This window comes from Columba livia, chromosome 26 (assembly GCF_036013475.1).
Source record: "Columba livia isolate bColLiv1 breed racing homer chromosome 26, bColLiv1.pat.W.v2, whole genome shotgun sequence".
Lineage (NCBI taxonomy): Eukaryota > Metazoa > Chordata > Aves > Columbiformes > Columbidae > Columba > Columba livia.
Window position 1 is genome coordinate 253605 of NC_088627.1, and position 23087 is coordinate 276691.

At 53.1% G+C, this 23087-nt stretch overlaps 2 protein-coding genes across 10 annotated transcripts in view; both read right to left on the reverse strand.

Annotated features, from left to right (window-relative positions):
• The window catches only part of MECR (mitochondrial trans-2-enoyl-CoA reductase), a 182136-nt gene that overhangs the window by 116309 nt on the left and 42740 nt on the right, over positions 1-23087 (reverse strand). The gene's annotated exons all lie outside the window — the stretch shown is intronic.
• LOC102096692 (lethal(3)malignant brain tumor-like protein 1) overlaps positions 13387-23087 on the reverse strand; it is a 35382-nt gene continuing 25681 nt past the window's right edge. For 5 of the 7 annotated variants that reach the window (XM_065041305.1, XM_021297541.2, XM_065041306.1 and 2 more), the window contains 2 exons: positions 19769-19831; positions 13387-17449 (listed from right to left, as the gene is read on the reverse strand). In XM_065041305.1, the coding sequence (XP_064897377.1) occupies positions 17321-17449; positions 19769-19831 (192 nt within the window). In that variant the 3' untranslated portion in view covers positions 13387-17320. The other 2 variants (XM_065041304.1, XM_065041307.1) reach the window with 2 other exon arrangements.

Sequence of the window (23087 nt, forward strand, 5' to 3'; positions counted from 1 at the left end):
GCTTTTCACGCTGTTCAACTGGCACGTTCAAGGTCTCCCTTCGTTACTGCTGGAGACCATCTGGGCACTCCACAATCCAGAAGAAAATAATGCTTTTGAGCAAAATTTGGTTTCCATTCAGAAGCTGTACCTGTGCCAGGCGGAGCTGGCCAAACAGCCGGGGGGAAGCGGCGAGAGCCCGGCACTGGCAGCTTCGGGAGCAGGGTCAGGGCGGCGTGAGCTGGCACAGGCGCTGCCCGTCCCTGCTCTGGAGCCCGCCCAAAGCCATTTCCCCAGTGCAGCTCACCCAGCGATGCTCAGAGGTGGTCGGTGTCCCCTGGGTTTGCCGTTAGTGTGAGAAAACATGTCAGAGGCAGGAACAGGGGAGAGGGCAGCTGCCAGTGGCTCTCCAGGGGTTCAAGCTGGACGGCGCAGGGGACGAGCTCCGGCTGGCTCCCAGCTCACACAGGGAGAGGCAGACGAACCACTTCTGGGGAGCAGAGAGGGAAAGGGGAGAAAAGAACCCACTGTGGACAGAAGTGACAGCAGGGAGGGCAGGAAGGGGCCAGGGGGCGGCTTTGGGGCAGATCTCATCGGACCAGAGACATGCAGGGCTGAAAGCTCAGAGCATCTTCCCTGATGCTCTGGGAAAGGGTGGGCAGTCGTTGCTCTTACACACACATCTTGGATGGGGAGGAAAAACAAAAGATGATATGGAAAAGAATCGATGTTGCTGTCTTCAGAGAGAGGAAAAACAAATCTCATGGTAATTGGGCACATTCTCTTGATTTTGAGGGACGAAAGGGATGTGATTCCACCTTGTTCCAAGGTCTGGCAGAGCCTCCTCTGCTCTGCGCTGGGGCCTGGGCAGGAGGAACCGTGTGGAGGGAGGAAGGAGAACCAGAGAGCGAGCAACCCCAGCCAGGAGCTGAGATCAGAGAGGAGGAATGTTATTATGGAGAGGCTGCAGCTCGGGGTGGGGATGACTCATGCTGGAGAACATACAGCTGTTGGAGCGGGATTTGGCATCGACTCCCCGGGGCTGCGGATCTGTCCCCATTAGCAGAGCCGGGGGAGAGGAGCCCTGGCGGTGTCCCCGATCTGGCAGAGGCATCGGCCAACCTGCGCTAGGGCAGGGTCACCGCCCACGCAGGTATTTTGGGCAGTGGGCTCGGCAGTGACATTTCTTGTTGGTTGGGCCCCTGCTGGCTGAGGGACCCCCATGGGCTTCTCCGTTGGGTGGGGTGGGCAATGCTGCCCCGGGGGTCGGGTGGCGCTGGACGGGCGATGCTGCCCCGGGGGTCGGGTGGCGCTGGATGGGTCACCCGATCTGCTCAGCCCCGGAGCTGCGGCCGTGAAAAAGCACAAGCTACACAACCAGCATTTCCCTACTAATGGGGCAGTTGATGCACAGCGCCGGGACGTGATGTATTCCCACAACCAAGTCAGCCATGGAGGTTAAAAAAAGCCTCTTGATGGCTATTCCTCGCTGCCGCATCCTTGGCCCACGGTCATGGGGCACCGGGAAGAAACAGAAAACTGTGTGGCTGGAATCACCCTCCAGCCGAGGAGTCCGACCACCATCCATCCCCTCCCTGCTGGCAGCCGGCACTTGCAGGGCACGGGGGATTCCATCCCATTTCCACCAACATCCATCCCGCAGGAGATGCTGCAGCAGCCCCCCTGGTATTCACAAGGTCGCCGCTGAGAAAAGGGGCAAAAGCCATTCCCCCATGCCGTGATGCCAGGGCAGGAGCTCTGGGCACGGCCTCAGGAGCGGGGAGACAAGCCGGCATCTCCCCACAGGCCCTTTCCGAGGGATTTCTTTGGTATGACGCCGGATACAACCACAGCGCCAGATCCACAGCACCCGGGGATAAAAGGCTCCGCGGGCGCCTCGGACGTGGCCCCGTTTCAGTGGTGACTGTAAATATACACAGCCTTGTTATTAATCATGTTCTGTAAATGTGGAGTCATTATCTTTATGTTCCTGGAAAAGTAATTATCTCCAGCTTTTCACTAAGAACTTGGAAAAGCCTAAAGACTTGAGTTCTGGAAATGCCACTCGTCTCCACGTAGAAGAAAACCTGCATATTTTCACAGATTAATATGAGTTAACCCAATTAAAAAAAAGAGTTTTAATATATTCCCAAGGCTTTCAGTTAAATGCCTCCTCTCTTCCCACTGATTTATAATCCTGTTTTGCAAACTCTTCCTGTCTTGCACGTCACACTGTGCTGGGTGACGCTGTATTTCATTCTTTACCCAGCAGTTCTCGTCCAGGAGACAAGGTGGGATCTGATGTACGGGATCTCTCCTCCGCTGCCATGTAAAGCAATTCCTCCTCGCCTGACCAGCTCTCGGGTCACACAGCTCCGCGGAAAGAATCATTCCTTCTGTACAAACAACCAAAAAGGAACATTTTCCAGTTGAAGGGAACATCAAGCCGATAACTTCAGGCCAAAACACAGCTCTGTCAAGTTTCATGCGACTGAAAGGCCACAGAAACGTATCCACGCTTGACAGAAAATATTTGGGAAGATAACATTGCCTGCTGCATTTACATTCCTGATGCTCAGCAGCCCGGAGGAGGAGGAGGAGGAGGAGGAGGAGGATGAAGAGCAGGAGGATAAGGAGCAGGAGGATGAGGAGCAGGAGGATGAGGAGCAGGAGGATGAGGAGGATGAGGAGGATGAGGAGCAGGAGGATGAGGAGGATGAGGAGCAGGAGGAGCGGCGACCAGGCGCTGCAGCCCCGGGACCAGCGTCAGCCAGAAGCCACTTGGCCATCGCATTTCCAGCTCCAACGATGCACCGTTAGCACAAGCTGGGGGAGGAAATCTGAGCTGGAGCTGGTTTCAATTTCACCCGGTGTCTCTCTAAAGCAGAACACGCAATGCGTGTCACGGACAGAACAGAGCTGGAGGTGCTCGCTCCCATCCTGTACGTACCCACCACCTGGTGCACGGCCAAGGCTGGGGGTCCGTGCCCTAACTTTAAGCATCCAGAAGCATTCAGGAGAGGGGTTTTGCTCTGAAATTGCTGCATCTGCCCATAACTTCGTTTGCTTGGTCACACGAGGGACCAAGATCCGACTCCTGACAGGAAGAGGAGACCATCTAGGAAGGATTATCCCGAAATGCACCCAAAGACTCACCCTTCGAGCTCTTTCCCAGATTTCGGAGAGGTTCCCACATCAAAATATTTTGGTTTGTCATTTCGGTTATGTTCTAAATTGCTAAGCATTAGTGCTTGCTAATGTTGAAGTAACAAAAATAAAAGCTGGAATGAAGTGCTTCAGCTAAAGCTGGGATGGGGTATTTCACAGAAATGCAATATTCTGAGATTGCCTTTTCATTTCAAAATGAGCCACCACAACAACTCCAGCTCCAGGTGGCTCTTGGGGGAGCCATTTGTATCTCCAGCCCACTCCTGCTTTGCGGCACAGGCAGGGACAGGCGGGTACACGGCGTCCCGTCCTGCCCGAGAGATCTCCAACTCTGCTGTGCCTCCCGACCCCCCCTTATTAAACCATGCCCTCGTTAGCACCAGCCCTTCATTTGCAGCTTGCTGTCCCCTGTTCGCAGCCCGATGGAGGGACCCTCTTGGCAGAGGTGACCACGTCCCCCCAAGCAGGACACAGAATTGTCTTGTGCTGAACGTCCCGTCTCAAGCACCTGGACGCTCCGGGAGCGGGGCTGGAAGCAAACAGCCGTGGGCGCAGAGGGGGCGATGGGCTGGGAGCCAAGCAGGAACGAAGGGCAGCAGCACCCCGGCATTCAGTGGCACCTCAGACATGGCAGCTTTGTCCCAAACACTTGATTCTCCCCTCCCCGGGCAGGTCCTGGGGCCCCCTCGGCTGCTCAGCGAGATGGGATGGGGTGGTCTCAATAACGGCCATGGGGCTTGCGCAAGGCTGGGATTCACCCACAGGGCCCATTTCCACCGCAAAAGAGCCAGAGCCGAGCTCATTTGCCATATGGCACTGCCGGCGAGCAGCTGGGAGGAAGGCAGAGCAGCTTCTCCGCGATTTCATCTCCGCAATTTTCTTCTCTTGAGTGAGAAGATCAAGGGGAAGAAGCAGCAGAGGGGACATTTGCTGGCACCCCTCCTTCCACGCTGGAAAGGTCAGACGCTGAGGGTGTAAACCCGGCACAACGGAGATTTCCAAGAAACTATTTGTGCTCCAGCATGTCCGGTGCTCGGCCTTCCCAGCAAAGGCGGGCAGGGACAGGACGGGCTCCAAAACCGAGGAGAGCAGTGAGAGCTATTAAAGCTAATGGGCGGGAAGTGGCCATGAATAAATCAGCAGCATCTTTCCAGCCATCAAAGCCTGAAACCCTCCCGTACGGAGAGAGAAGCGGAGGGGATGTCACCACGACCTACGGTTGCTCTATGATGGGGGCTATTCAATGCCGTTACCTACAAATTTAAGACCCTCGGCCCCCCACCCTGCTATGGGCCAGGATTTTGGACCTCAGCCCCAGCCCCACGCACAAACGCCCTCAAGTCCAGCCCTGAACACCGGTGAGCAGAGCTTTTCGTTTCCGACGGGGCTGTGCCGGTTCCACGCTCGCCCTCCCCGTTCGATGCTGCGGACGGGAGGGAAGGCGCGGGAAGGCACCACCGCTTCAACCCCCTCTTCAACCACATGCGTCCTCCAGCCGTCCAGCCTGACCTCGGTAATCCCAAATCCTCAGTATTAGGCATTTAATCTTGCATTTTATCGTGTCTCCTCTTACCGGAGGGTCTGAAATTAAAAGGGAAGCAGGAAGGAGCTTCCATGGGTCTAATTGGTTCTGGCTGGTGCATAAGGAGGAAGGAAGAAGGAAAAGGCAGCGGTTTCTTTTGCTGCCGCTCCTTGGCGTTTCCTGAGCAGCTATAATTATTCCCAGAGAGGGGAAGAGATGCAGCATCAGAGGAGGGAGGGGAAAATCTTCCCCCTCCCCGGACAGAGGAGGAAGTTGTGCTCACAGCCCGGGCAGGAGGAGCCGAGCGGCTGGGGGCCGAGGCCCAGGGACATCACTCCACCCTGTTCCATGATGCAAACGTGGCGGGCAGAGAGGGGCCAATGCGGGATGCGGGCGAGTGGGGGGTTGATGCATTTGTTGTCATCTCCCGCTGCAGGAAAGCAGGAGCCTGGGGGTGTAAACCCCAGTTTCCGTCCCCCCCGGCTGCTGCGCACGCGCTGGACGCCCCGTTGTTCACTCCAGAGCAGAAACCCCACGTGGGATGCTTCACCATCAACGCCATCCCACTCGTCACCCCCAGGTCCCACCAATGCTCACCAAAAATGGAGCTGTCCTGGCTAATAAATGCACTTGTTTAATTATTATTGGCATAAAGAGCTTTTAATTGCATTTCCCCTCCGCAAGACGTAACATACTTTGACCTCAGTTGAAGTATCTATTAGCAACAGGTATATACCTTCAATACACTATTTTCTAAATATAAACAAGCAGAGCCGCAGCTGATGGGATGCAAGAAAAAGCCCAGATGACCGATCTGCAATCCCGCTTTTCCATATGCACCAGGAGAAGCAGGATGTGGGAGCTCCAGCAGGCGCGGCCGTGACCAGCGGCTGCTGCGGAAGGCCACTGGGATGCTGCAGAACGTGGCGGCCGCCAGCCCGCGGGGACCCGGCGTCTCACCGGGGAGGAAACGGATTTTGGAAGAACTGCATGCACTTACCATCGCAACCTGCCAGGCGCTTAATGCAGCCCAGACAAACGGAACCGCCAGCTGGAGCCTGCCCAGGTGAAACCGCCAGAACCAGAGGGCTCTGAGGACAGGCAACGAGACTGGGGATAAAAAAGGTGCTTTTGGACCCAAATCTGTGAGGTCTTTCCCCGTGCGGGTGCGCAGAGGGAGCTGCGGCTCTGGGCACGGGGCAGGATGGTGGCGGTGGCTCTTGGATCCCTCTCACCGGCCGCACCGGGAGCCGGCGGCGCCCGCAGGGCCGGGCTGTGCCGCGGCGTCCTCGCTGCCCCCATTCAAAACAGCACGAGGGGTGAACCACACTCCTTCAACTTCTTACAGCGACGGTGCACAAACATCCCTGTACGAGCTGCCCCGCCAGCGCCCGGGCTCGCAGCCTTGGGGAAAAGGTGCCCACAAAAACCACATTCTGCAGCCCAAACCCTTCGTGAGAACTGAGCTCTGCCGGCTCCCAGCCCAGCATCCCGGGCTCCACACGGCAACCGCGACTGCCCCACCGCCACGCACACAGACACACACGCTCCCCCCGCTGCCAGCCTCCTGCCCTTCATGCGCGTAATTAACCCCACACGCTAACGAGCAGGTGTGCAAAGCCAGCCTGCCTGCCGCACGGAGAGCGTTTGCTGGGGCAGGGTTGGCTGCACAACTCGCTGGTGGCTCCTTGTGCTGCTCCATCACGAGCTTCGGCTTTTGGGGAGAAACATCCAAAAGCTGCTTCTCCAGAGGCGGGAGCAGCCACCGTGAGCTCCCGCTCGCCTGGGACGGGCTCAGTCACAGCACCAGCCCTTCCACAAGCAAAGCCAGTAACGCTGTTTGCAACTAAAGCAGCCCGGCCCTTTCCATTGCAAGGTCTGGCTCCGTGCCGCCCGGCCTCAGCGAGGTTCCGAGCCCTCGGCTGGAGCGTCTTGGCACTGGGAGTTTTCTCTCCCCGGAAAGGACGGGGCTGCCTGGGCTGGGGGGGTAGGTTCACAGACAGACATTCAGGAGGTGAAGTAACACCAGTTACCGCACTTTGCTGAGACGTTTTACCTAGAAGACAACAGACACCTCGTACAACCCATCCCAGTCCATGCCTGCCTATATATTTATATATATGTATACATACATATATATTTGTAACTCCAGCGGGTCGTTGCAGCCTAGCGCGAGTCCCAGACGGTCACAGCCGATTGGACACCAGTGCAAAGGCATCAGCAGCCGTGACAAACTCCGGCTATAATCCCTCTGGAGAGGATTAAGTTGTGCTGATTTCAGAGTGAAGGTGTTTTATGGCCACCCAAGGACCAAGCACCAGCAAAGGGACCCGGGAGGGACTGAGCAGGGATAACCAAAAACCAGAGGGCTTTTTGGGAGCAAAAGGGGTAACTTCCATTTCAGCAACCTGACACTGTTTTCCCCAGCAAGTTTTCAATTATGGTCTGGCTAATGGAAAATCCTGTAATAATTATGTCAGTGTTGTAATGTTATGGAAAATACTGTAATGAGATTAGGGCTGTGCTGCGCAGCTGCGTGCACGGGCTGCCCCGCTCCCTCCGGCCCTCTGCTCCCCACAAAGGTTCGGGCGCTTGGAAACCTCCCTGGCGCCCGAAGTACCGCCACGTTGTGGGTGAACACCGTGCGTTTCTCCCACCACAAGCATGGACGAGAGGGGGATCAGTGAGGGTCTCGTGGAGGAGCCTCTCCAGAGCTCTGATCCTCTTCAGCCTCATTGTCTCCATCAGAGATACCTTTCCTGGAGATATTTATGGCTCTTTCCGCGCTGCTTTCCCTGTCCCGCTGAATATTGCACGCGCGATTGCTCCCTGAGGACCGATAGTCTGAAGAAAGCTGGTTCTCTGCAGGCTTTTCTTGAGCTGCTAAATGGCACCTCTTCCGATGGTGTTTGCAGGCACATTGGGTGCAATTGCATTGGGTGCAATTGACTCCCGCCAAGGAGCCAAGTTCAGTTGTTGGAGCGTCTCTGGGGCCGAAGGCGGGAACCAAAAGCAGCATCTTTCCTTTTCACGGGGCACGTGTTGGGTCTGAGCCACCCACGCGCCATCTATTCCCTCCTGCTACGTGGCACTTGGCTGCAGATCCTGACCCAGACACAGAAACCAACGACTAGGAATTAAAAACAGTTACAAAGAAAAGGGCAAGAAACAGGGTGAAGAGGAAACGTGCAGGCGCAGAGGGAAGGTGGGGAAACTGTGCCTTACAAAGCTTTGCTCCTTACAAAGGTGCTTACAGAGACCACTACTGCTGATTTATGTAGATCCACACTTGCGCTAGAAGAACTCGGAGCTAATTAAACAGCAACCACAGAACAGCCTGGCCTCGGCTGCCGTCCAGAGAGAAGCAATTCCGGGGAAGAAACAACCCCTTGGCGAGAGGGAACTCAGCTGTCGGTGCCGCTTTCCCTTATAAAATGCTGATTAATCTTCCTAGAAATGACGCGAAATTTGGGATGATTTTCTGGAGAAGAGGGAACAAATAGGCTCACAAACCTCGGAGTTCTCCCAGTGCAAACTCCTTTGGCATCTCCAGGCTCCACAGCGGGCTCGACTCCCAGTGCTCCGGGGAAGGGACCAGCTGCTGAGCAGAGAGCTCGCACGCCAGGTTGAGCAGAAGACTCGGATGTGATCTCCAGGCGCCTGCGTCCAGACGAGAACCAGGGAAAGAAGGAGCCATTTGGAGAGTAATCCGCTAACCCTGCTAACAGGCGCTGGAGCAATCACACTAATAGGCAGAAAAATAATTAACACTCTGCCAAGGGCTCAAGTGGTGATTTTATGAGTCCTGCTGACACCGAGCTCCCACAGGGGTATCGGAGCAGGGGTTTTTCATTCTTTTGGGATTATTTCATGATCTCATGTGCAACTATTGAATTTTTCCATCTATGGATTTACGCCGAGCTGTCTGAGCAGCAGCACATTTATTAACATTTATTAACCCTCCTGCCCCAGAGGAAAGATCTCCAACGGCTCGTCTCGGGACCGCCCGAGCCAGGCGCCCCATCCCCGACCCGCCGCGGTGCGGCCCGGCTGGTGATCTACCAAGAGCCAACCCCGCCGAACGCCGCCAGGAGCCTTTCGAGGTTCATCGCGTCCTGCAGTGGAAAATCCCGCCGTGCTATTGTAACAACCCGTGCAATAAATACCAGCGGACGCATCCCGTGCACTTTGCCTGTGGGGATTCACCATGCCCGACCTCTGCCGTCCGCCGGGCTCTCCCGAGAGCGAGCGGAAAGTCAGCGTTTCCACACGTCCGACCCCAAAACAGCTGTGTGAGAGAAGGGGGATCCCCTTGTTGCCACAGACGCTGGTTTCTTCTCCCTCGACCAGCACGGGGGCTGAGTTGCCTCAGACATTCAGCGACGCCAGTTGAAACCAATCGCACTTCTGACATCGCCCCGCGTGTCCTGGAGCGGATCACAGAGATCCCGTCCCGCTCCGTGCCGGGGAGCGGGCCGAGCAGACAGCGCTCGCGTGCGCGGAGCGGCTCGGGCTGCAGTTCTTGTCCTCGCGTGCCCTCCAGCCGAGCGCGGGCGCTCCGTGTCGCAGCTGCCGGCAGATGGGTCTCCATCCATCTGGGTGATGGTTTCCTATGAAACCGGGCAAGAGCAGCACAAGGTCCCTCAAGGTCGAAAGCTGTTTGGCTTCTGTGATGGGATAATAGAAGGTAAAACTACCATTATTTGCAAAGTATCTCTGCCATAGCAGGTCTTGCCCCACGGGATCAAAATAAGACTTTGTTTTCTTTATCCCTTCCAGTAATTTATCAATTTTACTGCTAAACAAAGCCGCCGCTTTGAAGGGGAGGTCTCCTATTGTAAATCTTGTTCCAGAGGAAGCTGTAAATGATCCTAACCAGACATGTTTTCTTAAAGGGATGCACTTGCTACTGCTCTGGCTGAGGACTCTGCAAGATCAAAGGCGCCCCGAGAATTCAATTCACTACATCGTATTCCTCTGCAAAGACACCGTTACCCAATTTCCACCACCCAGAAGGACTTAAACACATATTCCCAGCTCTGTGGTAAGGCTGTGATACCCTGATGGTTTGGGTGTTCAATAAGCACAACACCTGGAACGAGAGCCAAGGTTTGTTCTTTTGCCGTGTCAAGAGTCTCCAGCTGGGCGATATTGGTTTTGGGGGGACATTAGCGTATTATACTCCTCTTGGCTATTGCCACAAGCTCTGCAGAAGCTCCAGACCCAAGTTTATAATGTTCCAATGCCCCACAGCCCTCTGGGGAAGAAATTGTTCCCAGATCCAACCTCAACCTCCCCTGGTGCAACTTGAGGCCGTTTCCTCTGCTCCTGGCGCTTGTTCCTGGGGAGCAGAGCCCGACCCCCCTGGCTCCAAGCTCCTTTCAGGCAGTTCAGAGATCAGAAGGTCTCCCCTCAGCTCCTGCTCTCCAGGATGGGGGTAGAGAGCAGGAGAAGCCTGTGGGGTCACCCACGTGTGCAGCGTTCACGGATGAGAAGAGCACTGATTGTGGGATAGTGGCAGAGTTAACCGACTGCATGAAGAATTGACTGACGGGGAAGGGGCCGCACAGGGCGGCGGAGCCGAGCAGGCAGGACAGGGGCAAAACAACCCAGGGAGGAAAACCGAGCAGGTGCTACTGAGCTCTAAAGACTAATCAGGTTCATTGTTTCAGCCCATGGTGCTCTGGTGCAGTGCAAGGAGGAGGAAAATAATTCATTTCATGGGAAGAAGAAATTAAAAAATTAAATTAAAAAAAAAAAAAAATCAATGTTTCAGCTGTTTTGTTTGTTCTGAAGACACTTGAAAAGTTCTTCACTGAAACCAAAGAGCGAGACCTTCCCAGCCAATGACCAGCAGCAGAGATGCGCTCCGGAAAAGGGACATGTATATTCATCCATTCTCTGGCCCTTTTCAATTCCATCCCTAAGAGAGACGAGTTCAAGGTGGCGCAAACACCATCTAGAGACTCATTGAACAGCTGTGTGGTCCCGCTCTGTAGCGCACAGACATAGCGCAGCTGCCCTGCCCCGCGTCCGCCAGGGACAGCAAAACCCGGTACCCGAGCCCTGGAGAAAACCTTCATCTGCGTTTCAGGACGGAGCACGAAGCGGAGGCGTTTTGGCAGCCCTGGTGAAACCACAACCTTGTGTTTGAGGACAAGCCCTGGTGGAAGCACAACACCCACGCGACCGGAGGCGCCGGTACCACGGGCCAGGACGGGAGCTGGTGGAGAAGGGGTTTGCGGAGGGGACACCGGACCCCCCACGCCAGCCCCTCGGGGCTGCGGCACCGACACCCCTCCCGTGCATTTCTCAGAGAAACGGCTGGAAACGTTCCAGCAGCAAATGTGTCCGTCTCCAAAAGGAAAAAAACATCCTGCTTACATTAACAGTGTCTGGATGGTGAATAATGTAGAGGACAAACCATCGTGGGGCAATTAATAAGCTGAGGCTGAGCTTGGTGGCAAGGATGTAAGGAAATATTAGGGGAAGCGACACGCAAAGCCAGTAAATAGTGAAACAAGTGCATTATTTGAGGACAGGACCAGCATGTCTGCAAATACCAGCTCTTAAACTCCAAAAGCAAAGGTCAGCAGCCTCCCACCACCCCGGCTGTAAAGGCAGAGGATGCTGGTGCGGGGACACCGACACCGCGCAAACACCGACACCGCTGCACCGCACGCCCCAAGGATGGCCGGGCACTCCCCGTGCTGCACGGGGGCTGGTAAGACTCCTTTTCCCCGGTGCTGGCTTTACCCCACCAGCCACATTCGCCCCTTCGGCAAATTTCACAGCAGCGTTAACAGGAACGAGGGGGCTGCTCAAAGCTCTGGGCAAGCGATAAAAATCACACAATCCCCTGTGAGCAAAGCAGGTCACACCTTCCCCGACGGGAAAACGCAGCGCTGCAGCAGAGAAAGGCAACACGGGAAGCTTTGTGCACGTACCTCGCGGCAGAGCTGGGAACCGCTGTCCTCCACAGGGAGGAGGAAGAGGAGGATGATGATGATGATGATGATGTCTCTTCTGGAGGTGCAGGCTCGGGTTTGCTCACCTGTTCCACCGGAGCACGTGCAATGCAGCCCTTGAGCCACAGCTGCCAAAGCTCAGTGTAATTACAGGGGCTTGACGAGCACTTGGGACGGGCAGAGCTTGAAGAGTTTTGCTGGGGTGGCTCAGCTGGTGTGAAGGGCTGGAACCAGGGATGTGAGGGGAGTGACCATCCAACTGTAGAACGGTTTGTGTTGAAGGCCCTCCCCAGCCCCCCAGTGCCCCCCTGCCATGACAGGGACATCTTCACCAGCTCAGGTTGCTCAGAGCCCCGTCCAGCCTGGTCTGGGGTGTCTCAGGGATGGTTCATCCACCACCTCTCTGGGTACCTGGGCCAGGCTCTCACCACCCTCAGGGCAACAATTCCTTCCCCATGTCCAGCCTGAATCTCCAAACGACAGTGCAAAAAAGTGATGCAGGTGGCACATCCCCACCACCATCCTTCGTCTTCACCGTAAACCAGAGCCCCCTCGGGTGGGTGTGCAAACCCCACCAGGAATTGTGCCAGGGCCTCGGCACGAGGGGAAAAGCAGGCCTGAGGAACATAGGACCGACCACAGAACAACGGGAGCGTCCAAGCAGGCGAAAAATAAACAACAGGTTTTTCCTGCCCAAGGAGAAATGTGACTTGGGACAAAAAATTCCATGTCTGCCTGAGCAGAATATTCTGTAAATATAATCAGACAGGCGGGTGACTAATGCACCGTGTTCTGTTAAGAGCTCTCCATCAAAATCTTGGTTAAAAAACACCCCTTCTGCAGAGCAATTCAGATCTCACAAGTGCAACGACACAGGCAGGCAGCCCAGGAGCCCAGGGGGCTAACACGGCAAGGAAAACCAGATTTGATGTTACCGAGCACGCAACAAGCATCCAAGTTAACCCGGCGAGGAATCCAATCACGGTAACAAAAGCAAACAAGCCGAGGTTTAAATAGAAGTAAAAAAATCTTGGAAGGGAAAAACCTATGAGAACAAATGTTTACCCTGATGATGGGACAGTTTAGAAACAATGGCTGCGTGCCAGCTCTCCAGTATTTTTAGTTCTGAAGGGTTTGCTGATCTCAGCCACCCCGGCCCCTCCTGCCCTGGGCTCCAGCCTCCGGGCTTGTCAGAAACACCTTTGTGACAATCAGGACAAAAGCTTCTGCCACCTGGCCCTGGGGAAAACCAACCACTGAGTGTCGCCGAGTGGTTTGCAATTTCTCAGCTGATTACAATTAGAGCAGAAACAAATGCCCAGGTGAGTTAATTAAAGTTGTTACAGCTGACACAGCGAAGAAGCCCAATAGGGCACTGAGGAAGGTAAAACAGACGCAGAGACTCCAAATGCAGAGCTTTAACACAGATTCATACTGAAAACAAGTCCTTGCTAGTTTTCGTTAAACACTCAGATGTAGGAGGATCTGCAACAAGAAATGTGATGGAATGGGGGTGAGCCGCGGCGGACGGCGCTGGCCGAGGCTGACGCTGTCCCGGCTATCAACCACCGACAGCTCCGACGTGCGCTTGGCTCCACCCGACAAAAGAGATGGAAGAGACGAGAACGCTGCCCCGTGTTTCCATTGCCAGGCTTAGGGGGGGAAACGAGGGGACAAAGCCGGGGAAGTCCGAGCTTCCCTGCGAGCGCCGGCCGGGCTCGGGCTCCCGCACGGAAAGAACGAGTCGGGTTCCAACTTATATTAATTTTATTCACATTTCCAGAAGAAGTGTCAGTGGAGTGCAATGACATGGCTAGTGTCAAAAAGCTCAAGTATTTGGTTTAAAAGAGGCAAACGTTGCAGAGGCTGGGCCCAGACAACTCGCTCCCTTCCCCTGCACGCGTTTCCAGCTCAAGGAACAGGAATTTCCAAAATAAGCTCGCTCGTCACGTGACGGAGAGGATGTCAAAATCTCTAAAGCTTTCTGTCGTATAAACCCGAGCAGGGCATGGAAGTAGCAGGCAGGAAATCTTCTAGAGCTGAACTGGCTTATCCCCGGGCTCAACGTCGGGTTTTCTTTGGCTGTAGAGCTTCGCTGCCGGTGCTGCCGACGCTCCCCTGTCCCGCTTCCATGCGACTCACTGCCCGGAGCAGGAGGTCGTTGCTGCTGTTTCACAAGGATGATCGCTGGTCATGGCACAGAAAAAACCTAACAGGACTCCCTACCGAGGAGGGGAAAAGAGAGAAAAATGTGATCGTTTTGGATTTCAAAACCCGGGGTATGGGAACAAAACCGTATCCAGAAATAAGATCCATTTTAATTGAGAACTGAGACTTCCCAAGTGCACGGGAGGCTGTCACAGCTCTGGGTTGCTTCCAAGTAATACATTCATATTTCTGCGTGACTTCTGGGCTCAGCTGGACCCACAGCTGGTTTCTGCTGATGCTTCACCGACAACAAAACCTCCTGAGCCAGGTGGCATTAACCAGTTTCAGCTTTTTGCACCACAGAGCTACAACTTCTGGCTTTCTGCTTCAGAGTGCACGTTTCCAGTCAGACAAGAGGGCACCAGGCAGGCAAAGGCACGTGCAGACCGCGCGCCCGGACAGGCCTGGCTCAGCGCTGCCAACAGCCAGAGCCGGGCCCGGCCAGGCACAGCCTGGCAGCAAAACGAGCCACTGAGAAGCAAAACGGCAGCAGCAACCAATGGATTCCTAAGGTACGGGGCTACAAAACGACCTGGTTTAGGTTGTATTTTTGCCTCGTAAATATCAGGGAATTTTAAACACGTCCAGTGAAGACACTGGAAATCTTTCTGCCCTTGCATTATTGTGAAGCTGCTTGATTTTATTAGGATATAGCTATATTTGGAAAAGGAGTCAGTCATAGATGTGTGCACATTCTTGCTTGCTCTGCAAAGACAATTATTGGATTACCAAAAGAAAAAGGCACAAGAAGCACATTCCTCCTGCTTCTATCCCTAAAAGGTTCCTCCTTCCTCCTGCTGAAGTGCTACTCTTGCTGTCATTGAACAAGCTCCAAGTACACATTTTCATCCCTGATCCAGCTGGCTTGGAAGCCTCTAGGATTAAAGATTTCTGTTTGAATAATTTCAGCGACTAGAATCTCATTGCTTGGTTCACCGATTCTCTTCATCCTCTATCTATATATAGTAAAAGAGATGAAATAATATTACATTTTGTTTTATTGCTGCGGGCAATCCGCTGTCCTCCGGCTCGGCTTCCCAGAGGAAGGAGGTAAAACAGAAAATCTGGCAGGACCTGCTCGCTGGAAACCAGAACAGAGCACAAGCGCACTCGCCCCACCTGGCTGGGGTCACGCTGGGGCAAAGGAGGCTCGGCGCTATTTTGGAAGCGGGTGGCGAGCCGGAACAGCACAATCCAGGCACGGCTGCTCCGCTCCAGCTGTCAGGGAACCATTCGCTTCGCCCCGAAGGCGAGTTGTGTCGGGCCCGGGACGGGCCGCCTGCAGTTCAGGTCTTTGCACTGACGCTGGATGCGCAGAGTGGGATAGGGGAACGTGACTCTTTGGTGAATATCCTGGTTATCATACCAAAAATCTATTTTAATAAATTAAATTCATAACTAATCCTTAACACTGCATCGCATTTCTCTCCTGAAGTTGCCTGGCTGATATGTAATGTTTTGTCTGTTAAATATCCCGCCAGCCCTATGTCTTCTCTGTTGAAGGCTTTAACTCCTTAACACCTTATACAAAAATATAGAGTATGGAGACAAATTGCTCTATCTATTAATCCAGGACTGAAAGGCTTCAGAGGCGTGGATTCGTCTCTATTACAGTTTTAAGGAACTCGGGACTTTAGGGAAGTCACACAGACCTTCTCGGCAGCCGGAGCGTTGGACAAGGGACACGGAGTGACTGGGGAAGGAAGACCAAGCGCGTTCCCTTTGTCACCGCCCACGCGGCCACGGACAGCGCGTTCCTTCTGTTCCCAACAGCGCTCGAGAAGCTGCGGGGCTGGGACTACAGCACAACACTGGTGACAGAGATGCCAGCTGCAGGATGGAGTCTGAGGTGCCTACGGGTGGATGCAGAGCCCTGAGAAACCCACGCAGGCCTGGGCAGAGGCTGACGGCACGGCTGCCTTCTGCCTTCCGCTCAGAAGGCTCCACACACATAGGATTCAGCCTGGCAGCTCTGAACGAGGGGTAAAAGGCTCTCCTAGCTAAGGTGGGTCTAGCTAAACTCCAGAACAGGCAAATACCTATCAGGGAGAGCAGCCAGAGGAAGAGTGAGGAGCCAGCTCGCTGCCGGGCACGGATGGAACACGGAGAGGAGCCCCAGCAGGGCCCAGCGCTTCTTCCAGGGCTTCCACGGGAAGAGAACAGCTCGGGAAGGGCCGGCGTGGAAATCCCCCACCCAGGACATCATGGTCCCGTGGGCACATTCATATAATGATGCTCTGAGTTTGAGTGGAGCAAGAAACACTCGTTCCCCGCTCCACCAGGAGAGCACAGACAGAATGCAGCCACAGGCTCGGCTTCCTCCCTGACACAGATCAATTCTCTCTTTTGAGAAGGAATTTTCCCTCGTTTTGCTGTTTAAACCCCACTTCCCCTCCAGAATTCCCAGTGTGCTCTGCCTGCCTCGCCACTACAGCGGCAGAGGAGCCGCGTCCTGCTGCTCCAGCACACCGACTGCAGAACACGCCCGAGCCCAGCTGGGGGCTGAAAAGGCTAAAACACTACGTGGTCAGGAGCTTCCATAGCTCAAAAATAAAAGCAAATAGCTTCTAGGAAATGTGTTTGCATCCACACGCACACGCTGGCTGCTGCTGGGCTTCCAGCTCCTATTCCTGGCATTCACCTGACAGTGGAGGTGACCAAAACCAACCCATCAGATTCCCAGGAGCTCCTGATTGTGCCAATTTGCCATAAGATGTTCCTGGTCCAAACAGCCAACAAGAGAATTACAGCTGAAACACTGATCTTTGTCTCCTGTGGGAGACATTTCTGGAGAGGCCCTTGCCCACCCAAAGCCCACCTACACAGGGCTTGTTTCCTGCTCGCTGGTGACATGAATGAGAACGTTTTACTTGTTACCAGAAACGATGCAAACCACGGCTGGTGAAAACCCTTTGCCCACAGCACCTTCCAGCTGGGGTGTGAGCAGCCCGGGGGCCAAGGGCATGAGAACACCCAGGAGACACTGGAATTCAAACATGAGTCCCAAAAAGGTCAGCTCTGTGGTCTCAGCATCGACGGATACAGGCGAGTTGCTCTGAAGTGCATCCTTTTCCCACTTTCTTCGAGTTTTTATACATACAGACTATTAAACACGCTGGTGATAACACAGTCTCTCTCTCAGGCACTATCACTGGACACAGCGGCCACTTTACTCAGAGCTTTCTGCTCGCTGTTGCAGCTCCACCAGTGCTACCCTGGATTCCCCTTATAACCGGAGGTTTCTTCTACATCTCAAAAAGAGATTGATATATCAAAACCAAATGCAATTACAAAATATAATAATATCCTCTTCTTGGAAGTGAAGCTGCCCCGTATTCCAGACTGTGGCAGGATTATTATGTCCTCAAAATATGTCTAAGAAGTTCTTCAGCGTTGCAATCTGCCTGCTGGGCACGCTGCAAAGCCGAAGCTGGATCCGCTGAAGATCCCCGTGGGCTCTGCCGAAGGGCTCGTCTCAGTTCTCCTCTGCAGACTTGAACATGAGAATGGCGTTGTAGATCTTCAGCGCAGGACCCAGCTTGATGCTGAGGATTTTAACGATGTCGCTCTGGTTGAGGAGCAGGAAAGCCTCACCATCGATCTGCTGGAGGTTGGAAACACAGAACAAAGTAAAGATTAACATCAGGAGATAGGCAGGATTCTCACTTCAAGTGAGAAAGTGAAAAACACTACCTTGTGAAAACACAGGATGCTCTAGTTAACAGCGAGTGAAATCATAACGTATTAAGAAGAGGTTAAAAATTTACTTGGCTTTGCAAGAACATCCACAGAGAAAACACAGATATAATTAATATAAACCCCAAACACTGCAGGGAAGAAGCTGAAGATTAATGGACACAAACAATGTGTGTCTCCCTAAGTTATTCCATTAAAGTCCATTTACAGAGACTGACAGCGTCTCCTCCTCTCACTTGATGTTCACCAGTGCAGACGACACCACCGGACACTCAACTCATCCAGAACAATAATAATTCTATTTCTGTAGACTTCACAACTAGAGCTTTTTTGGACATCAATGACTGGTGGAAGAGGCTACGCTGAATAAACCTGGACAAGCGTACAATTAGAGCAAAGAGCTGGGAGCCAGGAGATGCGGTTTCCCAGTCTCTAACCGCACAAGAGACCATTGGCGAGTTCCTCACCCCCCAGCACGTGCACAGAGACGGCGGCGGCGCTCCCAGTCCACACACAGCGGCCCCCAATTCTATCTGCACGCTGCCTGGAGTCTGCACCACCGCAATGAACGTGTCAAAAACAGCCCGAAACAAACGGACTGCTGCTGAAGTTAAATAACAGAGTCAACAGTAAAGTGCTGGAGAACAGTCCTACATTTCAAAATGCTTTTGAGTCCAATATTATTACTATGCTTCATTTTCACTGCATTGCCTCAGAGGTGCTTATTTTAAACAGATCTTCCCTGAACTGGACCCAGAAAACAGCACAACATCAGTGCCTGTGCCTTATTGTTAATTTCTTCGTTCCATCTCCTTGGGATGGTTTTTAAAATTCCGTGCACAATTTGTTCTCTTCGCTCCCACCGTAACTCACGCCCCTCCCGGCCAAGGGAGCCTGCAAGGGATCCACTTCTCCTGATTCCGGCTAACGGGCAACGCGGGCGCAGTTCTGCGGCCCTGTCGCTCACACCTGAATTCTGGCCAAAGCCAAACTGCTCAAAGGGTTTTAATTTCAGACTGACAATTTGCTTTGAGCATAAATCTGAAAAGCAGCCCAAGCCCCTCTCATTTGGCAGAGGGAATCGTACTTTGAGGCTGCAGAAGGTATTAAAATAGAACGCGGTTATCTGCTCTCTGAACCAGAAAGCTGTCACCGTGTTCAGGACCTGTTTAAATTATGGCTAGAAGAAATAAAACGCATTGTGAAGGGCTGGATTGGTTAGAAGATTTGCTACTTACATTTTACTGACCATCTTCACTAGAAATCAGAACACACCTCTTACTATCAGCTACACTGATTGTTTCATTTGAATAAATGTCATTATTCCCACTATATCAATGAAACAGCAGCCCCCTACACTGTGGCTGTTAACAGTGCTTTTTGGGAGCCTCCATTTCTTTTGCTTTTTATTTGGTGTGTGTGCATGTTTTTTAAAATAAGGGAAAATAAAATACAGATACAGAACTCCCACAAAACGCACTACAGGCTGATTCACCCGAAGGCGGCCGGCCCCGGGAGCCGTCATCTGCCACAGACCTGCCCTTTGCCGTCAGCACGGCGTGCAGCGCTCTCCCTCGGTGCAGAGCAGGCGCAGCCCCTTCCCTGCAGCCGCAGAGCTGGGGCGACAGAACGGGGGGCACGCCTGTGCAGATTCACCAGGGGCTCATAAAGCATCTCCCAGCCACACCTGCGACGCGCCTGGAAGCCAAAGCACCCAACGAAGCCAACGTGCCGATGGTGCGAGAGAAGCAGCATGCTAAGCCCAGGTTCCCCAGCAGCCGTGGCGATGACGGGACACTCCGCGCGCAGCAGACACTCCGATTTTCCAACCGCCGCTTGCTGCGGGAACGTTCCCCCCCGCTCTCACCCCGGCCAGCGGTTCCTGGGAAACCCCGCGCCTGCCAGCCTCTCCAAGAGAGGCACACGCGCTCCTCAGAGGGAGCCGATGAGATCTCATCGCCCCTCTCCAACAGGACATCTTTATAGCGATGCCAAACCCTCCACACAATAGTCCAAGACAGGATGTCAAGCATAAGCTCAGTGATCAGAGCTGCAGGGGAAATTTAAAGCAGCAGAATGTAATTAGCTGTGCTGGATGCTGAAAGCTGCCTCCCAAATGCCACCAGCACTTCAGTGACAAGCCTGAGCACGCCTGCGTTCTCTGGAGCTCCAGAGGAGCGGGGTACAAACCCCTCGCTGCCGCGGCACTCGGCCGGCCTCGCCTTACCTCTTCCCTGAAAACAGACGCTTGCTCTTTGCAGCCCGGTAACCGCTGGATGAAGCTCACCACCTGCAGCGACGTTTGGGACAAGAGAAACACACACAGTTAAAATGGGGTGCCCTCGAACAAAAACGCTGTAGTTCTGTACATGAGTTCTATAAGCAAGAATTTTTAAAACTTTGATACTTAGAGCTCTCTCTTTAATGAAGGGTATATATAAAGAACATTACTGGGTTGTTGCTGCAACCCCTGCAGAGCGTATTCTGGCTACCTGTGGTACTTTCTGTCTTGCCTTTGGAGCATTTATCTTTCTGTAACAGTCCAGTTCCTCCATTGCTCAACAGGATCTTTATAAAATATCAACAATATTTTTACAGATTAAAAGCCATATATGGCAATGCTATTTTAAACCCATACACAACTTCACTTTCGCTACAGTATTTCTGGAAAATAAAACCAGGATTTAGACAGTTTCCCATGATGACATGCCTTCGAGAGACAAGATAAATCAACGCAATGAGCACTGCTGGTTTACCAACGTACAGAAAGCAGGAGAGCCACGAAGAAAAGGAGTTTTGGGTTTATTTAATCCCTGGTGGGCGGCACAGGATTGATGAAACCAACAGGATTAAATGAGTAAAAGTTAATTTTACATTTCACATTAGGGAAAACCTTTCTAAGCAGGAAATCTGTTACCATTTAGAATAATCTCCCCAGAGACATGCAAGCAGCCCTTGGGTTACGTTATATAACACGAAGCAGTGCAATGAACGGCCCTGAATGCAGCGGAGGATGACTTAATACTTATTGTCTTCTCCAGCTGCAGCTTCACTGCTTCATAGGAGATTTGTATATCGAGGCATAATCAGATCAAACGTCTCTCGCTAATTGGATGCTCCCTCGCAGGAACAGCTCTGTTTCACGAGGCATATTCATTTGAGTTATTGCAGATGTGACATTTCTCCATGAACACCGACAAACAGTGAGGAGGGGTCACTGTCAAACACGAGCTTCCCTTTAGCTCAGGATTGCCAGACTCCCTCCTAATCCTGTCACCGCGTCTCCAGCTGATCCCGCCACTCGACCAGCGTTCGCTCCTCCCGCCGCCCCGGAGCGGTCAGCGCGCGCCCCGGCTCCCTCTGCCCCGGCAGAGGCGATTTTTGGTGAACAGCTCCGACTCCATTGTCTCTGTTATGCAATCTGAAAACAGAGCGTGTTTTGCCCTTATCTTCTGCTGATGGAGACAGCTCCATTTTAAAGGGAACCCCTAAAGTCCACGTCTCCATCAGGCAGTGACTCCAAATTTTCTTCTGTACAAGAGCAAACTCATAAACAAATAACAAAATATTACTCTCCTCTTGAATCCTGTGTCCCCATAATTAGAACACAAAAGCAAATCCTTCTGCAGGGTCTGGTACCTTCCAGAATTTAAGAGACACGTGGAGCCCTGGGGGAAAGCAGACAGGTGCCCTTTAGAGCCTGTGGTGTTGGGGGTGGGCGGAATGACCCGGGCTGCCTGGCTCCTGTGTCCTGCGCAACTGCTGCTGGCTAGTGTCACCCGCAGCGAGTGACAGGCCTGTGATCCGTCCCAGACCTCGCTTGGAAGGACACGGGGAGCACTCTGCACCACAGGAGCGGCCTTCAGAACAAACAGGAGTCCCGGGGTTTTCCAGAAATGGAGACGAGAGGGAAAGAGGAGAACACAGAGAGCAGGGCGCGCGCCCGGCCCCGCGTTTCGCCGCACGGTGACCGGGCCACGGCGGCCGAGGGGACAGGGCGTGCCGCTGCACGCCGACAAAACGCCGTGGGCTACAGAAAACCAACGTTCTGCAAGTCAGTATCCCTCGCTAGCTGTGCCCTGGAAACAGGACAGGAAGCTTTTGATACACAACAAAGCTAAAATAAAGTATTAATAACTGCTCTTGTTGACGGTTCAGTGTTAGCAGAGTTTCTTCGCTTGAGGCCCCCTAAACACCACTGCTGCTCCGCCACTTCAGCGCTGCTCAGCCCATGGAGAATTGAAGCAACATTTTTTTTTCCTTAATGTGGGTTTTACAAAATAAAACCAGTTCCTCAGTCTGAAAGCAAAGGAGAGTTTGACACCCCGCTGCTCTGTCTCGCAGCAGCAGAGTGGCTTCCTTTGTGCAGCAGAGTTCAAAGCACAACCCAAAGGCAAATGTTTGCCCTGTAGGAAGACGTTAGGAGCCCAAATGCCGACAGATCAAATCCACTTTGGACTCACTAAAGCACAGACAGCCCTGCTGCTTTCATCTTCCAGACCTGCGGCTACGTTCACTGCACACGCTGAACCTGCGAGTGCTCAAACAGAGACCAAATTGATTCCTGTGGGAATCTGTGATGAGCATAATTTGCAAAACCAGATCCACTTTACTGAAATTCAAGCCAAAAACCTGTAATGACTTTAGCCAGTGCACTGCGGTGCTGCGACTCATCCCTTTAATGCCCGTTCACGCTGCTGCTGGCAGCCGAGGCCCCAGGGGTCGCTGAGTGCGCTCTGGGTTCCGAATGGCTCTGCGCGGCGTGCCCTGCGCTCCTGCCCCACGGGCCCTGCCCACGCTCGCCCGTTATCAAACTAACATCCAGTTAAATTTACCCGGCGGTTGCCTTAAAGGTCAACTGCAAAGGACAAATTTTATTTGGCTTGTATCCCAACTCTCTTCTTCCATGAACCATGTTTTATCCAAAAGAAAGAGATGGTGATTTTTCACGTCAGAGGACTAACTGCTTCTGCCTTAACTGATTTTCTAAGAGACCTTTTGGAAAAATGACTGGAAGCTTTCTCCAAAGGACACTAACAGCAAAGCTTTTAGAGATTTTTTTTCCTCCTTGCTACGAATTTAATCCAAACTCATCTTCATCACAAAAAACCCACAAAACCACAACAAAAAAGGACCAAGTTTTACACCAGCCACACTAATTGCTCTGTCCCTTTCGCAAGCGCTGTGGTTCCCGTCTCCCGTGACGCTGCGATCCCGCCAGTCTCCGAGCGGTCCCCCAGCACCAACAGCAAAAGCAAGACTGGATTTATCTGATGTAAGAGGCACTCAGGGAAAATGCACTTTCTAAAAGTCTCTGAAGCTCCTCTATAGGCCATGAAGAACAGCACCTTTTTCCTGCATCCCTGCAAGCGCAACATTACAGCACATTTCTCCTGAATTAAATGGCTTGCAATTAAGTGCCAGGATCCAAATCGTCACCGCTTCCCAAGCAGAGATACAAATATTATTTATGCCCAAGGCATCAAGGCAAAAACCAACTACTCAGCACACAAAAGACAGGGGCTTTGTCACACAGCACCTAATTA